Below are 23727 nucleotides of genomic sequence, written 5' to 3'. Positions count from 1 at the left end.
TTTACCCGAAGAGGGCGCAAGATGCATTAAAGTGCTAAATTATTGACTACAGGTGTCTACAGCACGATTAGACACTCATTTTTATAGTTTGTCAGAAAAGTAGATTTGAGGGTGACTTGCTCTTTAACAGCAACACAAACGGCTATAGAAGTGTGTACCACGAGGTTACTTGATGTGAGATTTTTCAATAGTTTTCTGATACGGTTTAGTTTTAGTTTCCTTGTGGGGCGACGGTGGCACAGGGGTTAAGTGCTCGCCCCGTAATCTGAAGGTTGCAGGTTCGAGCCCCGCTCAGTCTGTCGCTGTGTCCTTGGGCAAGACACTTAACCCAACTCGCCTGCTGGTGGTGGTTGGAGGGACCGGTGGCGCCGGTGCTCGGCAGCCTCGCCTCTGTCAGTGCGCCCCAGGGCAGCTGTGGCTACATCGTAGCTCATCCCCACCTGTGTGTGAATGACTGTTGTAAAGCGCCTTGGGGGATTTCAGGACTCTAGAGGCCATTTACCATTCCTAACTATCCAGGTAATCCAAGAGGGTTAACTACACATCTTGTTTTAGATTAGAAACATACCTTGTCTGGTAAAATATAAATATTTAAAATTATGTTATTTATATTATACTCATTTATAATGAAGATAGTTCCTTATTTAAAAAAAATATTTTATATGAAAAAAATACTGGCAGGGTGAATGAACATATTGAAGTTCTCTACATTCACAATAAATGAAAGTAAATTAATATTTTAAGTACAAACATTGATTTTTAAAATAACCATCTTAGCAAATCTACATAATTACATAAACGATACGGATGGTTTAAAGAGTTTTTATTATGTTTCAATAATCACTTTTTACAAAATTCACAAATATGTCGGGTTAGGGGTCTGGTTCCTTCTGATGGTCTAATGTAAGTCACTGTAGCAGGATCAGACGGACGATAAAACGCTGCTCAAATAGTAACTTAAATGGATGCAAATTCTGCTGAAGTTCACAGATAATCAGAAATTTAATTATGAGATCATAAAATCTTTTAGGATCCACTTTGTTTAGCCACTAAGTTAAAAACAAAACTACCAGATGAGACATTGAGTTATCTCACTGAAAATGCTAACATTTAGCATTTTTAAAATACTGTAGTTATGAATAAAATGTACTACTTCGGGTGTCATGATAACCTGAGGTTATGAGTTTTTTTCCAATTGAAAACAAAATGAGTCGAATGAACAAGGAGCCGCTTCCGGCTCGAGCAGCAACATTCCCGTTCATGTGGAGTCGAGGCTGCAACTGATCAAAATTCCAATTGTTGCTTCCAGGATCTGAAAACGTCAGCTGGTTGAAGCAGAATCCAGAAGAGGAAAGGAGCGGGGAGAAAGATGGATGTGAAACAGCAACAAAACAGCCTTATAAAGGCTGATGAGTGCCCCCCCCCCACAGCACATCAATAAATAGATGTTACGGAAAACTCCGACCGTCACCTCTCATCCATCCAGAGATGCATCAAAGCAGTTTGAGTAAATCTGTGATGATCAGATGGTGTCTTCAGGCGAAGGGACGCTCTCCTCCGGGGATTGGTGGTGTGGAGGTGATGAGAGGGACTGCTGAGGGGGGGCAGGGCCCACAGAAGAAGGTGGGAGCCCATCAGGTGGAGGATGCCCCATGGGGGGGCCATAGGGAGGCATGTTTGGATGAGACATGGGAGGAAGAGAGGGTCCACCAGGAGGGAGGCGAGGAGGCAGCATTATTCCTTGACGAGGTGGAGGCCACACTGGGGAGGGGCAAAAATGTAGTAAAGACCAGAGAAAATAAAATAAAAGCAGCTTCCATTGTGGCTCTGGTTTCTTACTGGGCATCATGGGAGGAAGACCTGGACCCCTGGGAGGGTAGAAATCCGGAGGAGGTCCGTAAGGAGCTCTACGAGGAAACGGACCATCCATGGCAATCATTGGAGGTCCAGGAATAGGAGGACCGCCCAACCTTGGATCTGATTCCGGGGGGGTCCTTCGATCACCTGGACCAGACTAGTAACAGAAAAACTGTTAAAAAACGGGAGGACAGATTTGAACATGAAAAGTTAACACAACACGTCTGTCTCGTACCAGTCGGAGGTCTGGGTCGCCGGGTCCAAAACGGGGTTCTCTAAAGGAGCCGTCTGCATCCAACATTTAGGTTCAAGAAACAGAAATTTACTCCTAAAAGTCATCATTCCGGGTTTTATTTGACAGATTTAGAAAAAGATAACAGGAGAAATTCGTCATCTCACCTGCCAGGTCTGCAGGATGCGGGAGGACTGGGGGGAGACCTCTAGGTGGGAGGGAGCCAGGAGGAGGCAGGAGGCCCAGAGCTGCTGGAGGAGGTGGAGCTCTCCTGAACATCGGGCCTCCTGGTTCTGGAAACATGTAACCTGAAAGATATTTTATAAACGAGTCCATAAAAACTCTAATCTGGTTTATTTAGAAATTATTAAAAACTCACCAATTAAACCAGATCCATCTTACTTCATCAACTAAAGTCAGGATCTGGATTAAGTTTAGAACGACTACACTTCTAACTGCTTTTATAAGAATGCCTGTTTGTTTAACTCACTGAACCCGTTTATTAATGCTGTTGCAAAGAGAGCACCGACCATCTGTACGTACACACACACACACACACACACACACACACACACACACACACACACACACACACACACACACACACACACACACACACACACACACACACACACACACCAAAGGGAAAACTCAAAATGCCATTGAAGCCAACACAAGGACCAGTGTGCTAGTTGCACGTAGCAACTCCAGGAAACCACCTCGAGTCAGAGCAAACATGTAGATCCTCATCTGTAATCTCTTATTGTTCAACAGTTCTGTGCAGATGTTTGCTGCTGCCTGCGGTGAATCGCTGACTCACAGATGCAACAGGAACTGTTGGTTGTTAGAGGAACATCTGAACGATCAGAAAAAGCTCGGGCCTAACATCTGTTTAGGGATGAAAACTGGATTCTCAGTTAGAAACTAACTCTGATGCACAAAGATGAACGTGATGGTTTTTCTAACAGGAAAGTCTGACTTTTATTGGGCTCCTGATATTTGCTTCAGTTTGAAGAGGACTCATGTAAACACTCGAGGGACCATCAGGAGGATAAACTATGTATTTAAATTATTGGACCCATTAACCCAAACATCTGGTTTGTGCTGGTCAGGCCGTCTGGACTATTCACACACCTGGGGGTCCCAGGGGCCCCGGGGGTCCTGGTGGGGGACCCCTGCGATCTCTCTCCCACGTGGGAGAGTTTGAGCCGCTGTCAGAATGAGGATCTCCACTGCGCTCCATCTCTCCTTGGCCACCAAGTGGCTCCACTGAACCACGGGATACTGGGAAGGAAAGAAGAGGATGGTGAGGGTGTGACAAACAGAACCAACGAGCCAGAGACGTTTGGTCCAGTAGGAGTGTGTTTGGAGGAGAAATCAAATCAAATATGAGGACAATAAACAGTTTTTATGAAATGATGCTGAAGGACCATCATCAGCTACAGCAGTCATCAGTGACAAGGAGCTGGATTAAAACGGATCACGTCTGTTTTTACCTCTGGGAGAAAGTCGAGCAGGTGGTCCATCCATTAATGTGGGAGGAGAAAGGAAAGGTCTGGTTTCAGATGAGGGTCGACCCAAAGGGGAGGGTCCATATGGTAACCGTTCACCTGTAATCAAGTAAAGGCTGCTGTGACATTTCTGTTGTTTTTGGGTAAAAAGTTAAAGTTTGAATCAAGAACTCATTACAGCTTAAACATATGTGGTGATGTTGTCTAAAACCAACTCTGTAGGCTTAATATTTTTATGCAAATGAAAAGAAATCCATAACGTCAGACATTCGTTTGTGCACAGAAACGTAGAATGACGCGTGTGTGTGTGTGTGTGTGTGTGTGTGTTGTTACCTCGGAAAGGTAGTGGTCTAGCTAGGCTGTTCAGGGCGAATGGATCTTTATCAAGAGAATCCAGTTTAAACTGTGTATCTGTGAGCCTGTAAACACATGAAGCCACAGCAAAGGTCAGCACAGCCAAATCTGCTGTGTGTTCTCTAACGGGGCACATGCAGGAATCTCAAAATTAAATTTAAGAACTTTAACTCATTCACTGCCAATGACGACTCAAGTCGTCATTTACATTTTTGTTACTGTGTGGGCGTCGGACGAGCCCCCGCGCCGAGAGAACAAACATCTCAGCTCTGAAGCCGATCTTCATCCGCATACGTCACACGTCATGTGATCAGGAAGCAGAACATCCATGTGTTAGATCGTTTTGGGCCGTTCCTGTAAAAACAAGTGAGGCGCGAACCGGAAAAGCTTCTGCCGATCACAATTTGACAACGGATTATGAAAGAACGGATAACGCTCAAAACGTGCGGATTCTTCCTGATGTAAGAGGTGAGCCTCCGCTTTGTTTTGGTTGTTTTGGCGTCGACATCATCCTAGCGCGCAACGTTCTGTCACTCTTAAAAAAACATTGAAAACGGCGAGAAACACTGGCAGCAAAGGGCTTTAGCGATCAGGAAACGGCTGGCAGTGAATGAGTTAAGGGTGTTAATTTTCTTTTCATCAAATTCAAGACTTTTAAGACTTTTTAAGACCCCGCAGTTACCCGGTATAAAATATTAGTATTTAAATGATCAGAATAATCAACTTTTAAAGCTCTCATGTGCTTGTTAATAAATCTGCAGTGGTCTCTAGAAAAAAGTAATGCCCTGTGAGCCAATCTCCCTGGGGAAAAAAAGCTCTGGCGCTCCAGTTTCAGTAAGTACAAATTAGCGGGGGGGGGGGGGGGGGGGACGACTGGCACCTTGACTTTTCCACAGTCAGCTCGCTTTTGGAGCGTTGAGGTTTTATCTCCACATTGGAGTGGAGTTGCCAATGCTAATGGTTAGCTTCTGCTAGCTAAGACGTGCTCTGCTCTCTCCTGGATGCTAAACCAACAGCCTTCCCCCGGGTGAGCCCACGAATACTAATTTACAGAATGACACAGATCTGACTGACTCTTCTAATCAAAGTGTTTCACAGTTTATTTTGTATTGGTGGTTAATGAAGGAAATAGGGGTAGAAGACTGTTTTCATGTTCAGCCTGCATGTTAAATTCAGAGTGAACTAATTTCTCAGTGAACTTCACCTTTAAAATCTACTCAATCCAGCATATTTCTCCTCATATGGGAAGCAAACTACAGGAGATGAGAAAAACCTGAAAACTGGGCAGCATTTTTAAATCTCTCCCGTAAAACTGAGCTCACTTCTGTCTGAAGAGGGCGTTCTCTCTCCTGATGTCCCCCAGCTCTCGCTCTGCTGCTCGAGCTGCCAGCTGCAAACATAGGTGAGTCAAACTCAGGCATTAAAGTTCAGTTTCACGCCTCATCTCATCTCACGGTGCTCTACTGACCCAGTTATTATGAGCCTTCTTCTCATGCGCCGATATCTGAGTCTGGTAGGACTGTTTTGTTTTCTCCAGTTCTTCCTCCATCTCTTCTGCTCGTTTTCTGAAATAAAATAAAAAAAAGAGTGGAAACGGTTTGTGTTGAAGACACAAATCCTTCATCCTGCCTTTATACCGGATGGAGAAACTACCTGTAGTTATTCAGCTCCTCCAAAGCCAGTGCAATGTTTCTGTCTGCTTTGTTTAACTTCTCCTCCTTCTGGAGGCGCTCCTTCTCTTCCACAGTCAGCATTCTACAGAAGCAGGTGTTCACCATCAGCTTTTATTTTCACCGATTCTAATCCGAACGAGCACTTAAAGGCACTTACCTGTGCAGCTTCAGCTCATTCTCCTGATACATCTCAGTCATAATGTGGAGTTTTTGCTGTAACCGCTCCACCTGATCACATCAATCAGTGGGATTAGAATAAAGAAACATGACATAGCGTTATTAATAATAACCACAACAACCATTAAGGTCAATTACCTCTTCTGAGTAATGTCTAGAGTCCGACTGTAGGGATAGCATCTCATTATCCAGCTCCTTGATGCTCACTTGAAAAGAAAAGAAAAAAGTGATTAAATAAACCTCCAACAAAAAGATTCAAAGAAAAAAAGTGTTTTTTTATGTTGTTTTTAGCTTTATCTGTTTTTTTTATTAACCAGGAAGTCCTGGTGAGACCAGAAATCTTTTACAAAGGCAGAACTATCGAGCATATCAATGCATTTGTTTAAACGGGCAAAGAAATACGATTTATTTAAAAAAATAAAAGCACGTGAAAGTTTGTCACGTTGAGGTAACTTACACTGCAGGTCTTCTTTAGCTTTGATCTCATCATTCAGTTTAGCAAATACTCGGTCTTTATCTTCATCCACTGACTTGAGGTCTGCATTTAGCTACACACACACACACACACACACACACACACACACACACACACACACAGAGATAAGAGGCATTTTCATCAAAACCTGTAAATGACGTAACGTGAACTTTATTCCGTTACCTTAGCAGCATAAATAAGTTTCTGGACTTTCTGCAGATGTGCATCTGTCGAGGCGTCTCCATTCCCATCTGCTCTTCCTGGTGTCTCACTTGCTTCTTTCTCTCCTCCCTCCTCAGCCTCCTCCTCCTCCAGATCCGGATTTAAACCTTTCATCCTCAGCAGTCTATCAGTCAAGGACTGGAAATAAACACATCCTTTCACAAACTGAACCAGTTTGCAGTTTTACTCAGCTGTAGTAAAAGCGTTTCAGACCAGCAGCTCGGTCAGGCAGAACTAAAGGGAGACGTAATCATACCGTTATGCGTTCGTCCTTGTTGGCTACATCCTGCAGCATGGCACTGTGGGCAGCCTCACACCTCTGCATCTCTGCCTCCAGCTCGCTCACTCTCTCTGCCCAACCCTCCACTTGTTGCCTCAACTGTAGAGGAACCAGATGAGCCCAAAGGCAAAATAATACAGCTCAGAAAAACATACACGGTACAAACACACTGGGGTTGTTTGCAGACGTTTTGTGCAGAATGCAACTGAACACACCGAGAAGGCAATATTGATCCACTGCTCATCATCTGACCTGAGTGTTGCTCTCCTGCAGCACCACATTCTCCTCCCGTGCCGTTTCCAGGTTCCTCTGCAACCTGCTGCTGTTCATTTCATATATTTTCAGGGTTGTTTGTGCCTAAAGACCAAACAGCAGCATTTAAGTTCAAAGGTCAGAGGAAGAGAACATCAAGAAGGAGCAGAAAGTACATGACAAAAGTACCTGCTCCTCCTGACACTGGAGGTCCTTGGTTTCCTCTTCAAATGCTTTTATATTTTCCTCCAGCACAGCTATCTGGAAAAGGACCATTAATAATTATTAGCAACAGCTTGACATCACCAGAATTTCCATGGTGTTTTGATAATACTCCTACTCTTTTTTCATGTTCTCTCCTTTGTTCTCGTTGCTGCTGCAGCTGATTCTTCAGGTGGTCCAGATCCCTCCCCAGCTCCTTTTTACTACCCTCCAACTGTCGGGCTTGGACCTGCCATAAACAAGACGACTTAATGAGACCAGAGAACGTCTTTAACCAGAACAAGGATAATCAAAAACTGTGAGGAAATAAAGAGCAGGTGAAGGATCACCTGAGCTGGGTTATGACCTTTCATCTGGACTCAATTCTAATTGCTGCTTTTAATGACCAGCATTTGGACAAGCTGTAAACCCAGGGTATCATCATGGAGACTCAGCTTTGGTCCTCAAATAACTGATCATAAAACAGAGCGCTAGCTCACCAAGAATATTTTAAAGACATTATTTACAACAATTAACCTTTAAGAAAAAGAAAATCTAGATAAAACCAGTCTACCTTTGAACAGATAAAACGCTACAAAAAAAATAATGAAGTTTTTTTTCATTTTCATGTTTTTATTTTTTTCTTTAAAGTCTTGATTTTCTCTGCCTCACCCCTAAATGTTCTGTTTTTTGAGTCTGGGCCAGATCCCCGCCATCCCTCAGCGAGTCCTCCAGGTCATCGTACTGCAAACGACATGTCATGAACAAGTGACTCCCATAGTAGAAACAGCTTTACAGGTGCACTAGAAAACAGCTTTATCCCCATTCAAGCAAGCTGCCTTTTGAAAATACACAATTCTGAGGTCCAACCCCCTTTCTTCAGCCCCCCCCCCCCCAAACCGCACATCCAGAATACAGGAGCATGCCATGCTTGCTCCCAAGGGTCCCGTTTTACGTTTTCAACCTGTTGTTGGCACCTTTTATGCCATAATTCTTAACATAACGCACAAATGTAACTGTATAACTACAGTTGTGGTCAGAGGTTTACATACACTTGTAAAAAATATAATATAATGGCTCTACTGAGTGTCCCGTTGTTTCTAAAACTCTGATTTTTCTCTGATAGAGTGATTGGAACAGATACTTCTTTGTCACAAAAAACATTCATGAAGTTTGGTTCTTTAATGTCTTTATTATGGGTTAACAGAGAAAAGTGATCACATTTGCTGGGTCACAAATATACATACAGCAGTGCTAATATTTGGTTACATGTCCCTTAGCCATTTTCACTTCAATCAGGCGCTTTTGGTAGCCATCCACAAGCTTCTGGCAAGCTTCTGGTTGAATCTTTGACCACTCCTCTTGAAAGAATTGGTGAAGTTCAGGTAAATTTGATGGCTTTCTGACATGGACTTGTTTCTTCAGCATTGTCCATGTTTTCAATGGGGTTTAAGTCAGGACTTTGGGAAGGCCATTCTAAAACCCTTATTCTAGCCTGATTTAGCCATTCCTTTACCACTTTTGATGTGTGTTTGGGGTCATTGTCCTGTTGGAACACCCAACTGCGCCCAAGACCCAACCTTCGTGCTGATGATTTGAGGTTATGTTGAAGAATGTGAAGGTAATCCTCCTTCTTCATTATCCCATTTACTCTCTGTAAAGCACCAGTTCCATTGGCAGCAAAACAGCCCCACAGCATAATATTCCCACCACCATGCTTGACTGTAGGCATGGTGTTCTTGGGGTTAAAGGCCTCACCTTTTCTCCTCCAAACATATTGCTGGGCATTGTGGCCAAAAAGCTCGATTTTTGTTTCGTCTGACCACAGAACTTTCCTCCAGAAGGTCTTATCTTTGTCCATGTGATCAGCAGCAAACTTCAGTCGAGCCTTAAGGTGCCGCTTTTGGAGCAAGGGCTTCCTTCTTGCACGGCAGCCTCTCAGTCCATGGAGATGCAAAACACGTTTGACTGTGGACTATGACACCTGTGTTCCAGCAGCTTCTAATTCTTGGCAGATCTGCTTTTTGGTGATTCTTGGTTCACTCTTTACCCTCCTGACCAGTTTTCTCTCAGCAGCAGGTGATAGCTTGCGTTTTCTTCCTGATCTTGGCAGTGATGAAACAGTGCCATGCACCTTATACTTACAAACAACTGTTTGCACTGTTGCTCTTGGGACCTGCAGCTGCTTTGAAATGGCCCCAAGTGACTTTCCTGACTTGTTCAAGTCAATAATTCGCTTTTTCAGATCCATGCTGAGCTCCTTTGACTTTCCCATTGTAGCGTTTGTGGGCGTTTGTATCCAATGAGCCCTATTTACCTGGCCTAAGAGAAGTCACCAGCTGTAGTCACTCATAATCACTCACAAGAAGTTAAGAGGCCATGCTATGAAGCTCAGTTCACTGACACGTTTCTAAGTCACCTAAATTGCTAGTTCATGTTGCTGTATGTATATTTGTGACCCAGCAAATGTGATCACTTTTCTCTGTTAACCCATAATAAAGACATTAAAGAACCAAACTTCATGAATGTTTTTTGTGACAAAGAAGTATCTGTTCCAATCACTCTATCAGAGAAAAATCAGTTTTAGAAATAACGGGACACTCAGTAGAGCCATTATATTATATTTTTTACAAGTGTATGTAAACCTCTGACCACAACTGTACTTAGCGTGCTAGCTAATACTGTGTAGCGTTTTTTTATGAGAAAAAGGCTGTTTTTAGCGTTCTTGGTTAATTCTTCACGTAATAAGGTCATGCCTAGGCGTTCCCATAGTGAGACACAAAACAAATGCAATGAAAGAGAATCACAGCAGCTCAGCCCCACCAACAATCTGTGAAAACCTCACAAACAACAGGTCAGAACTCTCAGAACCCGACCAGAACCTCCTCCCACTGAGCTCTCTCCTCCCCACTAAGTTTTTAAAAACAAGTAACCTGTTGCACAAACTTATATTTATGTTTTCGGGCTCGGTGTTGGTAGAAAAGTTCTGCTTCAGCTGATTAATTACCGGAACATGATCACAAGAACTAACCTCTTGTTGACACTGACTGAGAGTTTCAAGAACTTTGCATTTTTCATCCAACAGCTGTGCGATTTGTTCAGACATCCACCTCTCCTTACCTAAAAAATATAAACCGTATAGTGTTATTAGTAATTAAAAATATGAAACATTTAACTTGTATTTTATTACACATTGTCATTAGTCATTATGAACACTTACTTCGATACATTCTGCTCTTAACCTGTGAGGAAATAAGAAAATCAGTGACTTTGAACCTTCATGAATTTTAAACCTTTTCCACGCACCTTTAAGTAATCACAACTTATTTTATACACAGCTTCAGACGACAGGGTTTGGAGTCTTATTTCAAAAAGCTCAACAAGTGGGACATCAGTCAATACTAAATTGGTGAATCTCACCATTAACAGTAAATATAGTTGTGCACTTACAGAGATGTAACACCTACAGGTGAACAACAAGCATGTCATCAGCCCCACCAAACCCGTGATGATAACTGGTTCCCATGGTGCACCGTACAGGTCCGACCCTGGTTGCATGTCATCAGGCAGTAATGATACAACCTGAACACAGACGAGAAGAAGAAATCGTTATTTTAGACATATCTGTGTGTGTGTGTGTGTGTGGTGTGTGTGTGTGTGTGTGTGTGTGTGTGTGTGTGTGTGTGTGTGTGTGTGTGTGTGTTGTGAACACTAAGAAGCTCAGAAAAGAGTGCATTCCAAGCAACATGCTAGAAATCTAAAGTAGAGGTGGTTTTGTGCAGGTCATCTCAAACTGGCAGAGCTTTGCATGACAACTAGATTTTCAGTAGTTTTTGCTTAGATTGATAGATATCACCAGATTTTCTGAAATAACCACGACTTCTCTAATTGTATTCCCCCTCTGTAAAACAGTTATATTTAACTGTTACGCACTCCATCTAACAAACAGCTGTTTTGATAGTTAATTGTGCTTTCTAGTAAAATATGTAAACAGAACCCACTTAACCACTTCCATTTTCTACTACAAACACGAAAACAATCTAAAAGAGTTTAAGCTAACTATGCTAATAATCATAAACACCTAAAAACTACAACGTAAAATATGATAACAGACTTGACAACAGGTCAGAAACACAATCCGAACACATGCTTGAGCAGGAAAAAATACATTAAGTGGCTAATACAGCTGAAATATTGACGTTTTTTGATAAAAATCCGTTATTTCTGCTGTAGCGGCTACATTAAAAATGCTAACGAAACCTGCCACATAAACCTACATCTTTCACTTTCTCCACGGCAATACTGTAGAAAAACTCCACTGTCGCCTGGAATTCAGCCGCTTTGCCGACCGACTCCTCACTTGTCGGATGTTCCGCCATATCCAGATTGTTTCATTTGTTCTACAATTTAATAAAAACGTAATTTAAGCTGGTTGGAAAGTCGGATCCTGAATCGGGTTAACGGCGATTTCACATCCCGTTCACAAAGCCGACCGCTGGACTGTACTATGTTTCACAAAACGTAGGGGGTCTAGTCAAAAAAATAAATTTCCTGAGAAATTTAGGTATGTCGATTTTACAAAACCGAAACAAACTATAAAATATATAATGTTTAAATACTATATAAATAAAGAAAGACATGAGAATTATAAATTGCATGTGGTTATATATGGTCACAAAGATAATAAACACCCCCACTGCTGTAAATAGTTTGATCGAAACGTCACCAATTGTAAGGTGCCACACTGTCACATCGGAGCAATTTAAAAGTGACACCGAGGAAAGGAAACAGGTGTCATTATAACAAAAATATATAATTTTCCTGTTTTCGACAATAATAATCTCCCTTTTAACTAAGTTTAAATAAATTATTTTGTATTAGAAACGCAATTCTTGCACGACCGGAAGCTATGAGTTAACCAGATCGTTTCAGTTAACACCGTGTTTAAAAACTTTACTCACCGAGCTGGCCTCACTTTTGTCCATATGTAGTTAGACTTCGCTGCCCTTTACTAGCATGTAAACTCACTGATTCTGAGTCTAACAGACCCGAAAAGGACGGAACCAAGCCAGGCTGACAAATGACACGAAGCTAAATTCCTGCGCGCGACCGGATCAACATGTCACAGGTGTAGGAGCGTCTTAAAGAACCATAACACCAAATAAATCCACAGTGTTGATTACTTTTTCATTTAATAAGTGCTGTGAATAAATAAATATAAATAAAGTTGTTAGAGGTATTACACAATGTAACTTATGTATCAGTTCAATTTAAGAATTGTATTATCAATTTAGCCTATATAATTGTAATTTATCCATATATTATTTATAATAATTTATATATTAATAATTATTTGTCATTTATCTCTGTAGTATTTATGAATTAAGAACTTTTTTAAGCAAAAAAATTGTCTACATTAAACACGCAATGATTTATTGAACAGGTCTAAATATTTGTTTCAAAATTTCAAATAAAATTTCAAAATAAAAGCCATGGGAAAACCATTAGTAAAAGTGATAACATATCAATGAAAATAATGTGTTTGTTTAACATCAGTGAGCCAGTATTCTATCATGATTGAACTGTAGTTGAGGGCCAAATTAAATCACTTCAAGGGCCACACTTGGGTTGCATACTGTATGTTTGTAAATCTGTTTCATTATGATGGCATCAAGTAAAGCAAAAATATAAATACAAATTAAAAAATCTAAACCACAAAACATTTCAGGCATCTCTGATGATTTATTAAAAAACTCAAAACATTTAAAAAAATTCTATAATAAAATTCAAAACTACAAAACATGCGTTCTATTTAGGATTTTTCTAGGGAAAAAAAATCCATCCTAGATGAAAATGGGAAATTGTGTAAAATGTTAAACAGATGAGATTTTCATATCCTACCTGCACAGTAAGCCATGTGAGGACATTGGAGTCTTTGGTCACTTTATGTCTGAAATCTGAAGTTTGTGTCTTCAAACCTGGAGTTATTGTCACAAATGTACAAATAAAACACCTTCTGTCCAAGAAATATTTCCTAAACATCAACCAGACTTCTATTTTGCTTTACTAAACATGTCTAAGTGATTAACCAGAATGCTGCAGGACAAACATCCGAGTCTTTAGTTATCCGTACCTTCCTGGAACGTTCCTCCTTCCCTTCTTGTATCTTTTCTTCCCTCAGCCACATTCTTCTTCTTCTCTTTAGTTGCTCCATCTGTCATCTGTTCACCTGTGTAGTTGCTTTTGTCTTTAGTTGCAGGCGAATCTTGGGAAAGCTCTTTCTTTTCTTCACCTCGAGTTGAAAAAGAGATTATTAAACACATGCCGACGACAGTTGTACCTGAACTGAAAATTAAAATCACTGAAGCTATCAACACCAGCCATGATGTTTAAAGCAGTGTAAACAAAAATACCTTGATGTTTACTGACATCTGATATTCTCATGCTGAAAGAGTCTTTGATTGTTTTCAGTAACATTTCCAGCTTCTGCAGGGCAATGAGGGTTCTGGTCTTGTCTTTGTCCTCCTGTGGTGCTTCAGTCAGCCTCATACTCGGAGCTACCAGCGTCTCCGTGTGGTGATGAAGAAGTCCTTCTATATCGGACAATATGGATAGATCATCTCCTGTAGGCACAGCCTCTGAGCTGGCCAAGATGTAATCTAAAAACTGCAACTTGTGGCGCCCAAAGAGCTCAAATAAAACGTCGGTCTCATCCACGTTCATGTGAACGAGGAGATTCTGGTATTGCTTGGTGAGGGTTTTTGCTTTTGGAGCCGTTTCTGCAGTCGATGGAGCAGAGTGGTGGGTGCTTTCAGCAGCAGTAGGATATGGGACTGAGTGCATTAGCTGAGCTTGGTTTGGTGGAATCGTGGCGGAAGTGAACTCTGGTTCTGAGGCTTGAGGTTCTGACTCGGCTGACTCTGTGCTGACTCTCTGCAGGTTTTGTGTGGATGCTGCGGCTGCAGGGTTGGGAGTTTGGGAAAAAAAGCCAAAAGGATTTCTGAAGAGACCAAAAGCTCCACTGCTTTCAGTCCCCGCTGATTCAGATGGACGTGAGGAATCTGCAGAATCTTCTGATGTGCTTTGTTCAGGCGATTGAACCAGACTCTCCACAGACTCATGAGCGTGGGTTGAAAGTTCTTCGCCGTCTCCATCGGATTCGCTGCTATCTGTTGCATCATCTGTTTTTCTCTCTTCCTCATCATTTTCTCCGACAGTGTTGTCTGATGCTTTGCCATCAGCAGAGTCATCTGCTTGTCCTCCTGTACCTGCAACTGCTCCACCTGCTGAACTTCCTCCATCCTTGGAGGATCCAGCTTCTCCAACCACCGCTGCAACTCTGTTCTCCTGAGAAAAACTCTGACTTGCCATCATGTGCTGCTTTTCTACACTATCCTCTTCCATCTTTCCATCTTTTACTTTGTCAAACTCCCTTTTTTTCTCCTCCTCTTGCTCTCCTGTCTTTATGTGTTCGGTCCACGAGACGCTCTCGGAGACTGAGGGGCTGCTGTTATCCGGCGTTTGGTTTTTGTTGCTCTCTAAATCTGGCCTCCAGACATCCCTCTGACTCTTTTCCAACTCTCTCCCCTCCACCTGTTTTTCTCCTTCATTTTTGTCTTTTTCACTTGCCTCTTCACATCTCTCCACCTCCACCTCTCTGACGTGCTTTTCTTCCTCCTTTAGCTCCTCTTCCTTTCCTGACACTTCCCCCTTTAACTCATCCTTCTCTTCTTCTACCTCCTCCTCCTTTATTTTCCCGTCCACATGCGTTTTCTCATTTTTATTCATACCTTCCACCTCCCTCAGCTGCTCCTCTTCCTCTACCTCTTCATTCCCCTCATTCCCTTCCTTCGTCTTTTCTTCACCCTTTTCTTTCATCCCTGTATTTGCCTCATTTTCCCATTTTCCTGTCGTTTTCAAACCTAAAGTTGATTTTAGGTTATTTAGACTCAACGCGTCTTCCCGAGAGCCTAAAACCTCCTTTCTAGTTTCGTCATCCTGATCTCTCACAGCTTCTTCTAATTTGTTGCTAAGAGTCGGAGATTCCAGAGTCTGATTAGTGTCCGGTGTTTTATTTGGGATGGTCATTCCTCGATCCTCTGCTGAGGCATTTTCATACAACCTTTCAGGATTTTTACCACCAGAATACAATAAACCAACTTCCTGAGAGATTCCCTCTGTAGGTTCTAGTTCTCCACGATGGATCTCGGCTTTAGCGTCGGGTGCTTTTGCATCATCACTGTTTGTTATTTCCGTAGAAGTAAAACCTTCCTGGCTTGGAGTTTTATCCTCTCTTTCCTGGGACATTAAGAGGAGCCGCTCCTGCTCCTTTTCATCCCTGCTGAGTCGACTTTCTTCCGCTGATTCTTCAGTCCGAGGAGAGAAAACGCCTCGTTGAGGTAAATTTATTGCTTCGTTGAACAGCTCTTCTTCACGATGGGATTCTTTCAGGCGATCAGCTGTGTTTGTGATTTCAGCTCCAGCTGCCCTGCTTTGCATTTGATTTGTTTCATCTTCGCGTTCTGACGGCTTTGTGGAGTTTGAACGTAACCCATCCGGTTCTTTACTGTTGGATCGTGCTAAAAAATCCTGATTGTTGTTTGTGAAGTTAATTATATTTTCTACAGGCTCCTTTGTTTGAGCCTCTTTCACGTTCTCCAGTGAGTGGAAGACCTGAGAGACTCCAGCCTCCGTTTCTACGAATGAATCCTCGTAGCTTTGGATGTCGTCTTTTAAATTATTGTCATTTGTTCTGAAAACGTCGTTGGAGGATGTCTCGGCTGGAGGTGAAACATCTTCAGGCTCAACATCTAAAATGCTGCTCTCCCTCCTGACTGCATACATATCATGGTAACGATCATCCCTGATGGGTTCTGGATGTGGAACACGAGTAGGTTCTAGTGTGCTGCTGCTGGATTCCATCTTTATCTCGTCTGCCAGCAGCACCTTGGACTCACTGTTTTCTCCACTGTCTGATCCGTCTGTTTGTTCTACACTTTTATAACTTTCCAATTCCTCAACGTCACTTTCTTCACCTTTTTCCTCCCCAAGACCTAAAATCCCTCCAATCCCAACATCCATCCAAAACTTTGTCCGCTCCTTCTCGTCTCCACCTTCTCCTCCACTTTTTGCGTCACGTCCCGGATCTGGTTTATTCTGACCAAATCCCAATCTGCTCGACAGTCCTCTTCCCAACCAACCCAACGTCCCCATGTCCTTCTCTTCTTCGTGTAATTCGCTCCCTTCCAGATCCAGAGACATCCTCCTACCCCGAAACGTCTCAGTGGGTTCTGTTTCTCCACGTCTCTCGTCTTTCGTAGAGTCTGTTTCTTTCTGTCCTCCGAAGCTGAGCCACCCTGTCATGGCTGAGGTCAATGAATCTTCTTTAGGTGTCACACTTTCTTTGGTTTCATCTGGTTTTAGGTCTCCTCCAAAACCGAGCCACCCGGTTACCGAAGACGTGATATAAGCATCCGCTTTGGTTTCATCTTCTTTTTCTCCTTCTTCCTGATTTCCAGATGGCTCCTCTTTAGGAAGCTGAAACCATCCCGTTACTGAAGAGCCCAGCCAGGCAGAGGAAGCAGACCCACCTTGTTCTTCCTGAGCTGCAGAAGTCTCCTGCGCTTCCTCCAGAGGTTCAGCTGCATCCCTGAGAGGTTTGTCTTCTTTAGCTATCTGTTCTTCAACCACGGATTCAGCAGAGGGATCTGCAGAGGTTAGAGGACCTTCTGGGTTTGTTTTGTGAACATTTGGGTTCCTTTGGGTCGTTTTTGACTCCTGAATGTGTAATCCTCTACCATCGTAGTCCAGATAAGCGGCGTCTACTGGATATCCAGATTCATCCATGCAGAAGAAATCAGATTTCTGCAACAATTTAAGAACTGAGTTAATCTGCGACACCAGAAATGAATCGTGTCTTCGGGGATTTTTAAGGTGACCGATCAGTTCGGACTACCTGTGTCTCCACAACTTTCTCTGTAGTTGCATAAACTTGTTCTTCTCTCACGGCGTCCTTTGGGAAATATCCAAACTGCTTGTCAATCTGAAAATAAAAAATGTGCAGCAAAGTTAGTTTCATAATGACAATCACCACATGCAAAAGATAATTCATGTATGAGCTAATGAAGAATAAATTTCACATAAATATTATAGGAGTTAGTCAGAAATATTGCACTAATAAGCGTGCATTAGCTATAAAACCTACAGCTCTCTTCAGGTGTTTGTATTTTCACTAACACTTATCTCTTGAACCTTGGAGAACTGGGTGAGTTCTTCAAAGAAGGAGCTAAAGAGAGGAGACATACACTGCCAGCCCAGAGGTCGTCCCTTTTTCCGGTAAGTTTGTGATACACAAAAATGATTTCTCCACGTCTGAAGCTCAGGAAGCGGCAGTCCTCACCGTGGTGCTCCTTTATGGCCTGAACTCTGCTCATCAGACCTGCGGACATATAATAAATGTGTTTGAGCAGAAATAAAAAGGTGGAAATCTGACAGAAAGTTGAGTTACGAATAAAAGAAAAAAAGCAAGCTGCAACTCATCAGAGGTGTTTGAACTTACTTTCACACTCAGGATCTCCACAGATCTTGTAGTCAGACAATAATCCCACACTCAAGCGAGGCACAAACAGACAAACTACGACCGTAACCCACACAAACTGATCAGCAAGTGAAACACCCATTTTGGGTGTTTTAACAGGAGTGGTGAGAGAGAAACTGTCCATGAAAAGGCAAGAATAGAGAGCCGTGCTGGCGAGTGGACATTGCCTTTGTGCTGCCGCTGCTGTCATGAAACCCAACAGCATGAGACGGCAGAGATAAGATACACGTCCAGCGTGCAGATAATCATTAACATCCTGCTTGTATCTGCTCGCTGGTCAAAGGTTCGGGTTTCACTCTAAAGCGTCACTCAGAAAATTCTAAAAGTCACATTTGGCTGCATTTAGAAAGAAAAAATTTGGTTTTTGTGGACGAAAGGTAGAACATCTCTGTGGACTTAGAACTTTGACAGGCTTGTTGGTGCCTAAAAATGTGGATACCAAAAATGGATCATGCTTATGAAGTCACTGCAGGACATGTACCACTTGGCAAGCCGTTTAGACATATATTAAGACAGGCTGGATATGTATTCTGGATTTCTACAAATCTATTGTTTCTGGTAAAAATAAACATCCCGGATATCCATAACATACTAACCAAAATGAAAACTGTGGCAAACCTTTAAAACATTTAATCAACAATCGGACCTCTTTGTAATTCCCATTTTAATAAAGAAAGAAAGAAGGAAAACAATTTTATTTAGCGCCTCTCAAGATAAAAATCACGAGGTGCTTCACAGAACAAAAAATTCAAATATAAAAACGATTTATTAAAAAATTAAAAAAATATATTTAAACTGAGAAAAAAATTGTGATTAAAAATAGGGAAGGGGAGAGAGAAAATGAATAGGAAAGAGGGAAATCAGTGGACCCCGGGAGAAAGAGCAGAACAAGGAGAGGTTGGTGATGAAAGTCATGCAAAAGTTAACTTGAACAAGTGAGCTTTCAGCTGCTTTTTAAACCCCAAAACATTGCTTTACTTTCTTTTTTTTTTTTGTATTTCTCCTCCAACCCTCATAACTCTCTGTGTGTCCTTCTACGGCAAGCCCGAAGTCCAACAGACATCGATAACAACACAATAGCCTCCCGGTCCTCTGGTTTATTGTACTTGAAGGTCCGACATGTTGCTACCAGACGTAGCGTGAGCAGTCAGGTCGCAGGAAGTCGTACAGTTTGAGTTGGAGCTGAATGCTACGAGTGAAAAAGTCGCACATTGTATACCTGGCTATAGAGATCAACGACTCCATGGTGGGGTAGGAAGGAGGGTATTCATGGGTAGTTTCTGCTCGTTAAGGAGCAAGTCACCCCTACCAGAGTCTTACTCCTCTCCCACTTCCTGTTTGAAAAATGCAACAAATGCTGTCGCCTGGCAGGCCAACAGGGCGGTGCCGCTAACAAACACACGCACACTCAGGCCCACAACAACATTGTGACATCATAATGTACCAGCTAACTTCACGTGTATCCCTTAGCCAATAGCAATGGCAGATGTAAATTCAAATGCAGTGCAGAGTTTTTACATGAAGACGGCACAACACTGTCAGTTTTAGGCAGAATATTAACATTTTGACTAAGATGCACTAAAGTGCCAAATTATTGGCTACACGTGTCTGCAGCACGATTAAACACTCATTTATTTGGTTTATCAGCAAAAAAAAAAAAAAAAAAAGATGATTTGGGGTGACTTGCTCAGCTAATTTATAAACTTGACTCTCCCATATTCCAGTCAGAGCTAACAAAGCTCTTCGGATGTCCAGGTGCCTTCATTTGAAACCCTGGGACAACCATGACCTGGATTATGGCTGTGCGTTACCGTGGCAACGAATCTTCGCCATGTCGATGGGTTGAACAAATAATAACATCAGCTACGCAGAGGCTCTGAAAAGGGCTCAGAATGGAAAGGATGAGGAAAGAAAAGTTCAAACAAAGTCGCCATCTGATTTTGTGCAAATACAGGAACCTCACGCAGGATTGACAGCAGAGGAGATGATTTTGTTTACGGCGTATGTCATAAACTGTACGGATCAAGTGAAGCACAAAACAGAGAAAATAAAAATGATTGTGAAAGGAGCAGAGAGGTTTTTTGGCATTAAAGACGTTTCGTGGGAACATGTCATTAAAAGACTTGGGGAGGAAGGGAAAGCGGGAGGTCCTGGTGACAGGACAGCATGATTATAATGGAATGCCAGAAGTTTGATTGCAAATGGACAGGAATTTAAGGGATTTATCGATAAATGCAAAATAAAACCAGAAATAGTATGTTTTCAGGAGACATGGCTAAAACCTAATTTAGATTTTGTTATTGCAGGTTATGATTGTATCCGTAGAGACAGAAGGGAAGGTAACGGTGGAGGGTGTATAACTTTAGTGAAACAAGGAACTCAGTATAGACCTGTACATGTAGGATCTCAGCTAGAATACATAGTAATTGAAGTCTGGTCCAGTGATTGTAATATTAAAGTAATCCATTTTTATAATCCAGGCAACAGAATATTGAATATAGGTGAACAGTTAGAGGGAAAAGTTATTTGGTGTGGGGACTTCAATGCACACAGTTCCTTGTGGGGCAATAGCAATGACAGGAATGGGGCAGTTATTGAGGAACTGATGGAATCAAAAAATTATGTTTGTTTGAATGATGGAAGTGGTACGAGAATAAATATTAGAGCTGGTACAGAATCGGCGATTGACCTCACATTAGTGTCAGATTCATTAGCAGGTTTTTGTTCATGGCGGGTAATTAAAGAAACAACTATTGGTAGTGACCATCATCCCTTACTGACTGAACTTGAGATGAATATAGAACAATGTGATACAGGAATTGTACAAAATTGGTGTTTTGGTAAGGCAGATTGGGAAAAATTTAAAATTATTTGTGACCAGGAAATGGAAAAAATAGATATGAATGTTGATGTTGAAGCATTGAATTTTTCTGTTTGTAATGCAGTTTTGAAGGCTGCAAATCAGGCAATAAAGAAGAAAGAAGATAGTACCCTGGTGGACAACGGATTGTGATGAAGTTATTAAGGATCGAAGTAAAGCTTTTAAAAATTTAAGGAGGAATCAAAGTTTTGTTAATTATATGGAATACAAAAAAGTACAGGCTAAGGTAAGACGAACTGTTAAAATTGCAAAGAAAGAGTATTGGAGGGGCTTTTGTAATTCAGCGGGGAGGGAGACAAAATTACAAAATGTTTGGTCGATGATTAAGAGAATGAATGGCATAAGAAAAGAGTATGGATATCCAATATTAAACGATGGTGAAGTAACAGCAGTAAAAGACGAAGAGAAGGCAAATTTGTTAGCTAAGACATTTGTTAAAATTCATTGTTTAGATAGTGTTAGTGAAGAAGGTCAAAGAGGCAGGGAAAATACGTCTCTGGAACATATAGAGTTATTGGAACAGGATGAAGATACTGATAACTTGTTAAATATTTTATTTACAAAATCGGAATTAAATCGAGTTTTACAAAAATCCAAGGTATCAGCACCAGGAAAAGATCAGATTTGTTCTATTATGATACACCATTTTAGTACTAAAGCTAAAGAAATTTTATTGGAACTATGTAATAGAGTTTGGGAGGGTGGGGTATTGCCACAAAGCTGGAAGGAAGCAGTGGTTGTACCCATACCTAAACCAGGAAAAGATAATACCGATCCAGGAAACTATAGACCTATAGCGTTAACATCTAATATTTGTAAGATAATGGAGTGCATGATAAATGAAAGATTATTGTACTACATTGAAAGTAAGGGTTACTTGTCTAACTATCAGAGTGGTTTTAGAAAAGGAAGAAATACGATGGATCCTGTTTTGTGTTTGGAACATGAAGTTAGGAGGGCACAAATAAACAAAGAGAGTGTAGTTGTTGTCTTTTTTGATATTGAAAAGGCTTACGATACAATGTGGAGAGAAGGCCTTTTAATTAAGATCAAACAAATGGGTATTGATGGATGAATGTTTAAATGGATCAAGAACTTTTTAATGGGACGACAAATTCAAGTGAGAATTGGGAAGATTTTGTCTGAAAAGTTTCCCGTGAAAAATGGTACACCGCAAGGTAGTATCGTGAGCCCATTATTATTTTCTATAATGATAAATGATGTTTTTAATGGTATAAAAGATGGGATGGGGTTTTCACTTTTTGCAGACGATGGGGCAGTATGGTATAGAGGGAAAAACGTAGAGTTTATTGTAAAGAAACTTCAAGCAGCAATGGGCAAGGTGGAGGAATGGTCGTACAAATGGGGTTTTAAATTCTCGGTAGATAAAACTAAGACGATGTTCTTTACAAGGAAAAAAGTAAGAGAGGATCTTAAACTTGAATGATATAGTCAAGAGTTAGAAAGGGTACATAAATTTCAATTCTTGGGTGTATGGTTTGATGAAAGGTTAACTTGGGGTGTACATATTCAGAGTATAATGGATAAGAGTAAAAGGGTTCTAAATATAATGAGGTGTTTAGTTGGGAGTGAATGGGGTGCAGACAGGAAATCTATGAAGGCCATATATAATGGATTGATCAGATCAGTATTAGATTATGGGTGTGTGGCATATAATTCAGCAGCAAAAACTACTCTTTCAAAATTAAATTCTATCCAGAATCAGGCACAGAGACTCTGTACTGGAGCATTTAAAACAACCCCAATAGCAGCGTTACAGGTAGAGACGGGTGAGATGCCAATAGCAATCAGACGAGAACGAATAGCTTTAAATTATTGGGCAAATCTTCAGGGTCAGGAAGAAGATCATCCAACACGAGACATACCAAAACCTTGCTGGGAGAAAGAAAAGAAGGAAACAACAAGTTTTGGATGGGTGATGATCAAAAAACCAGTAGAACTTAAATGAGATCGGTTTACAATCAGTCAAAGAGTTCCATTACCTGCTGTTCCGCCATGGATTCTTCCTGAGGCGTCTGTTGATTTATCATTATTAGAGAGAAAGAATATGGATAAGTCTTTCATACTAAACTCACATACAGCACAGGATTATATCGATCACTATTATAACTATGTAAAAATTTATACAGATTCTCGCAATCCTGTTAGCAGTTCGATGGGTGGAAGAAAACAGACCATTATTCTCAGTTATTTGTTCAGACTCCAGCTCATCATTAACCAGTTTAACGTGCAGCCATTCAGGAAGCAGACCAGACATACTCCTAGAGATTCAGCAAACACTTTATAGAATAAACACGATGGGACTTAAAGTACATTTTTTATGGATTCCAGCTCGTTGTGGAATCAGTGGAAATGAAGGAGTCGATAAGATGGCTAAGGAAGCTACAATAAATACTTCGGTTCAGTTAGATGTTCGATTTTGTCAGAAAGAGATGAAGAGCATAAAAAGGCGAGAAATGAAGAAAAAATGGCAAAAACAATGGGAGGAGGAAAGGAGGGGAAGATGGTTGTATAAAATTCAAAGAAGAGTAGGAGAAATAAGAAACACTGGAAGGAGTAGGAGAGAGGCGGTGATCATTTCTAGACTGAGGTTTGGACATACTGGGTTAAACAATACGTTATTCATGATGGGGAAACATAATACAGGGAAATGCGATTATTGTGGAGAAGAAGAAACTATAGTTCATGTTATATTACAATGTCGGAAGTATCAGGCAGGAAGAAGGACATTGATTCAAAATCTTAGACAGATCAAAGTGAAACTAGACCGACAGAATTCAAAAAGCGACTGTTTTCTGATTTTATTTCAGTTTTTAAAAGAGATAAGGATGTTTGGGAGAATTTGATGTATATATGTATTTGTATATATATGTGTATGTATGTGTGTGTATATATATGTATTTTTTTGTTCTTTCTTTCCCGTGTTTGATTTTGTTTTATGAGCGCTGTTCCAGACCACACTCCACACCAGTTGGTGGCGGTAATGCACCATTC

The 23727-nt window shown here is 41.2% G+C and overlaps 1 protein-coding gene across 3 annotated transcripts; it reads right to left on the bottom strand.

The window, feature by feature from the left end:
• Positions 1-806: 806 nt before the first annotated feature.
• mia2 (MIA SH3 domain ER export factor 2) lies at positions 807-18050 on the bottom strand. 3 transcript variants are annotated; one of them, XM_070547085.1, is made up of 29 exons: positions 17793-18049; positions 17539-17672; positions 17190-17276; positions 17032-17098; positions 13648-16941; positions 13368-13526; positions 13136-13212; positions 10685-10816; positions 10455-10476; positions 10266-10354; positions 7907-7978; positions 7374-7484; positions 7223-7294; positions 7034-7138; positions 6758-6880; positions 6463-6639; positions 6262-6352; positions 5943-6010; positions 5785-5855; positions 5608-5709; positions 5423-5519; positions 5277-5344; positions 3934-4019; positions 3586-3699; positions 3224-3373; positions 2257-2397; positions 2093-2145; positions 1840-2014; positions 807-1761 (listed from the first exon to the last, which is right to left on the bottom strand). In XM_070547085.1, exons 1-29 carry the CDS (start codon positions 18034-18036, stop codon positions 1523-1525), a joined length of 6420 nt encoding a protein of 2139 aa, XP_070403186.1. In that variant the 5' UTR covers positions 18037-18049; the 3' UTR covers positions 807-1522. The 3 variants fall into 3 exon arrangements, with proteins under 3 accessions (XP_070403186.1, XP_070403185.1, XP_070403187.1); XM_070547084.1 differs by having other exon boundaries at positions 13648-17098; XM_070547086.1 differs by lacking the exon at positions 807-1761 and having other exon boundaries at positions 2093-2185; positions 13648-17098; positions 17793-18050.
• Positions 18051-23727: the final 5677 nt, after the last annotated feature.

The sequence above is a fragment of the Nothobranchius furzeri genome, chromosome 18, assembly GCF_043380555.1.
Source record: "Nothobranchius furzeri strain GRZ-AD chromosome 18, NfurGRZ-RIMD1, whole genome shotgun sequence".
Lineage (NCBI taxonomy): Eukaryota > Metazoa > Chordata > Actinopteri > Cyprinodontiformes > Nothobranchiidae > Nothobranchius > Nothobranchius furzeri.
The sequence above is the reverse complement of the archived record's forward strand: the minus strand, read 5'-3'. Positions and strand labels throughout refer to the sequence as shown.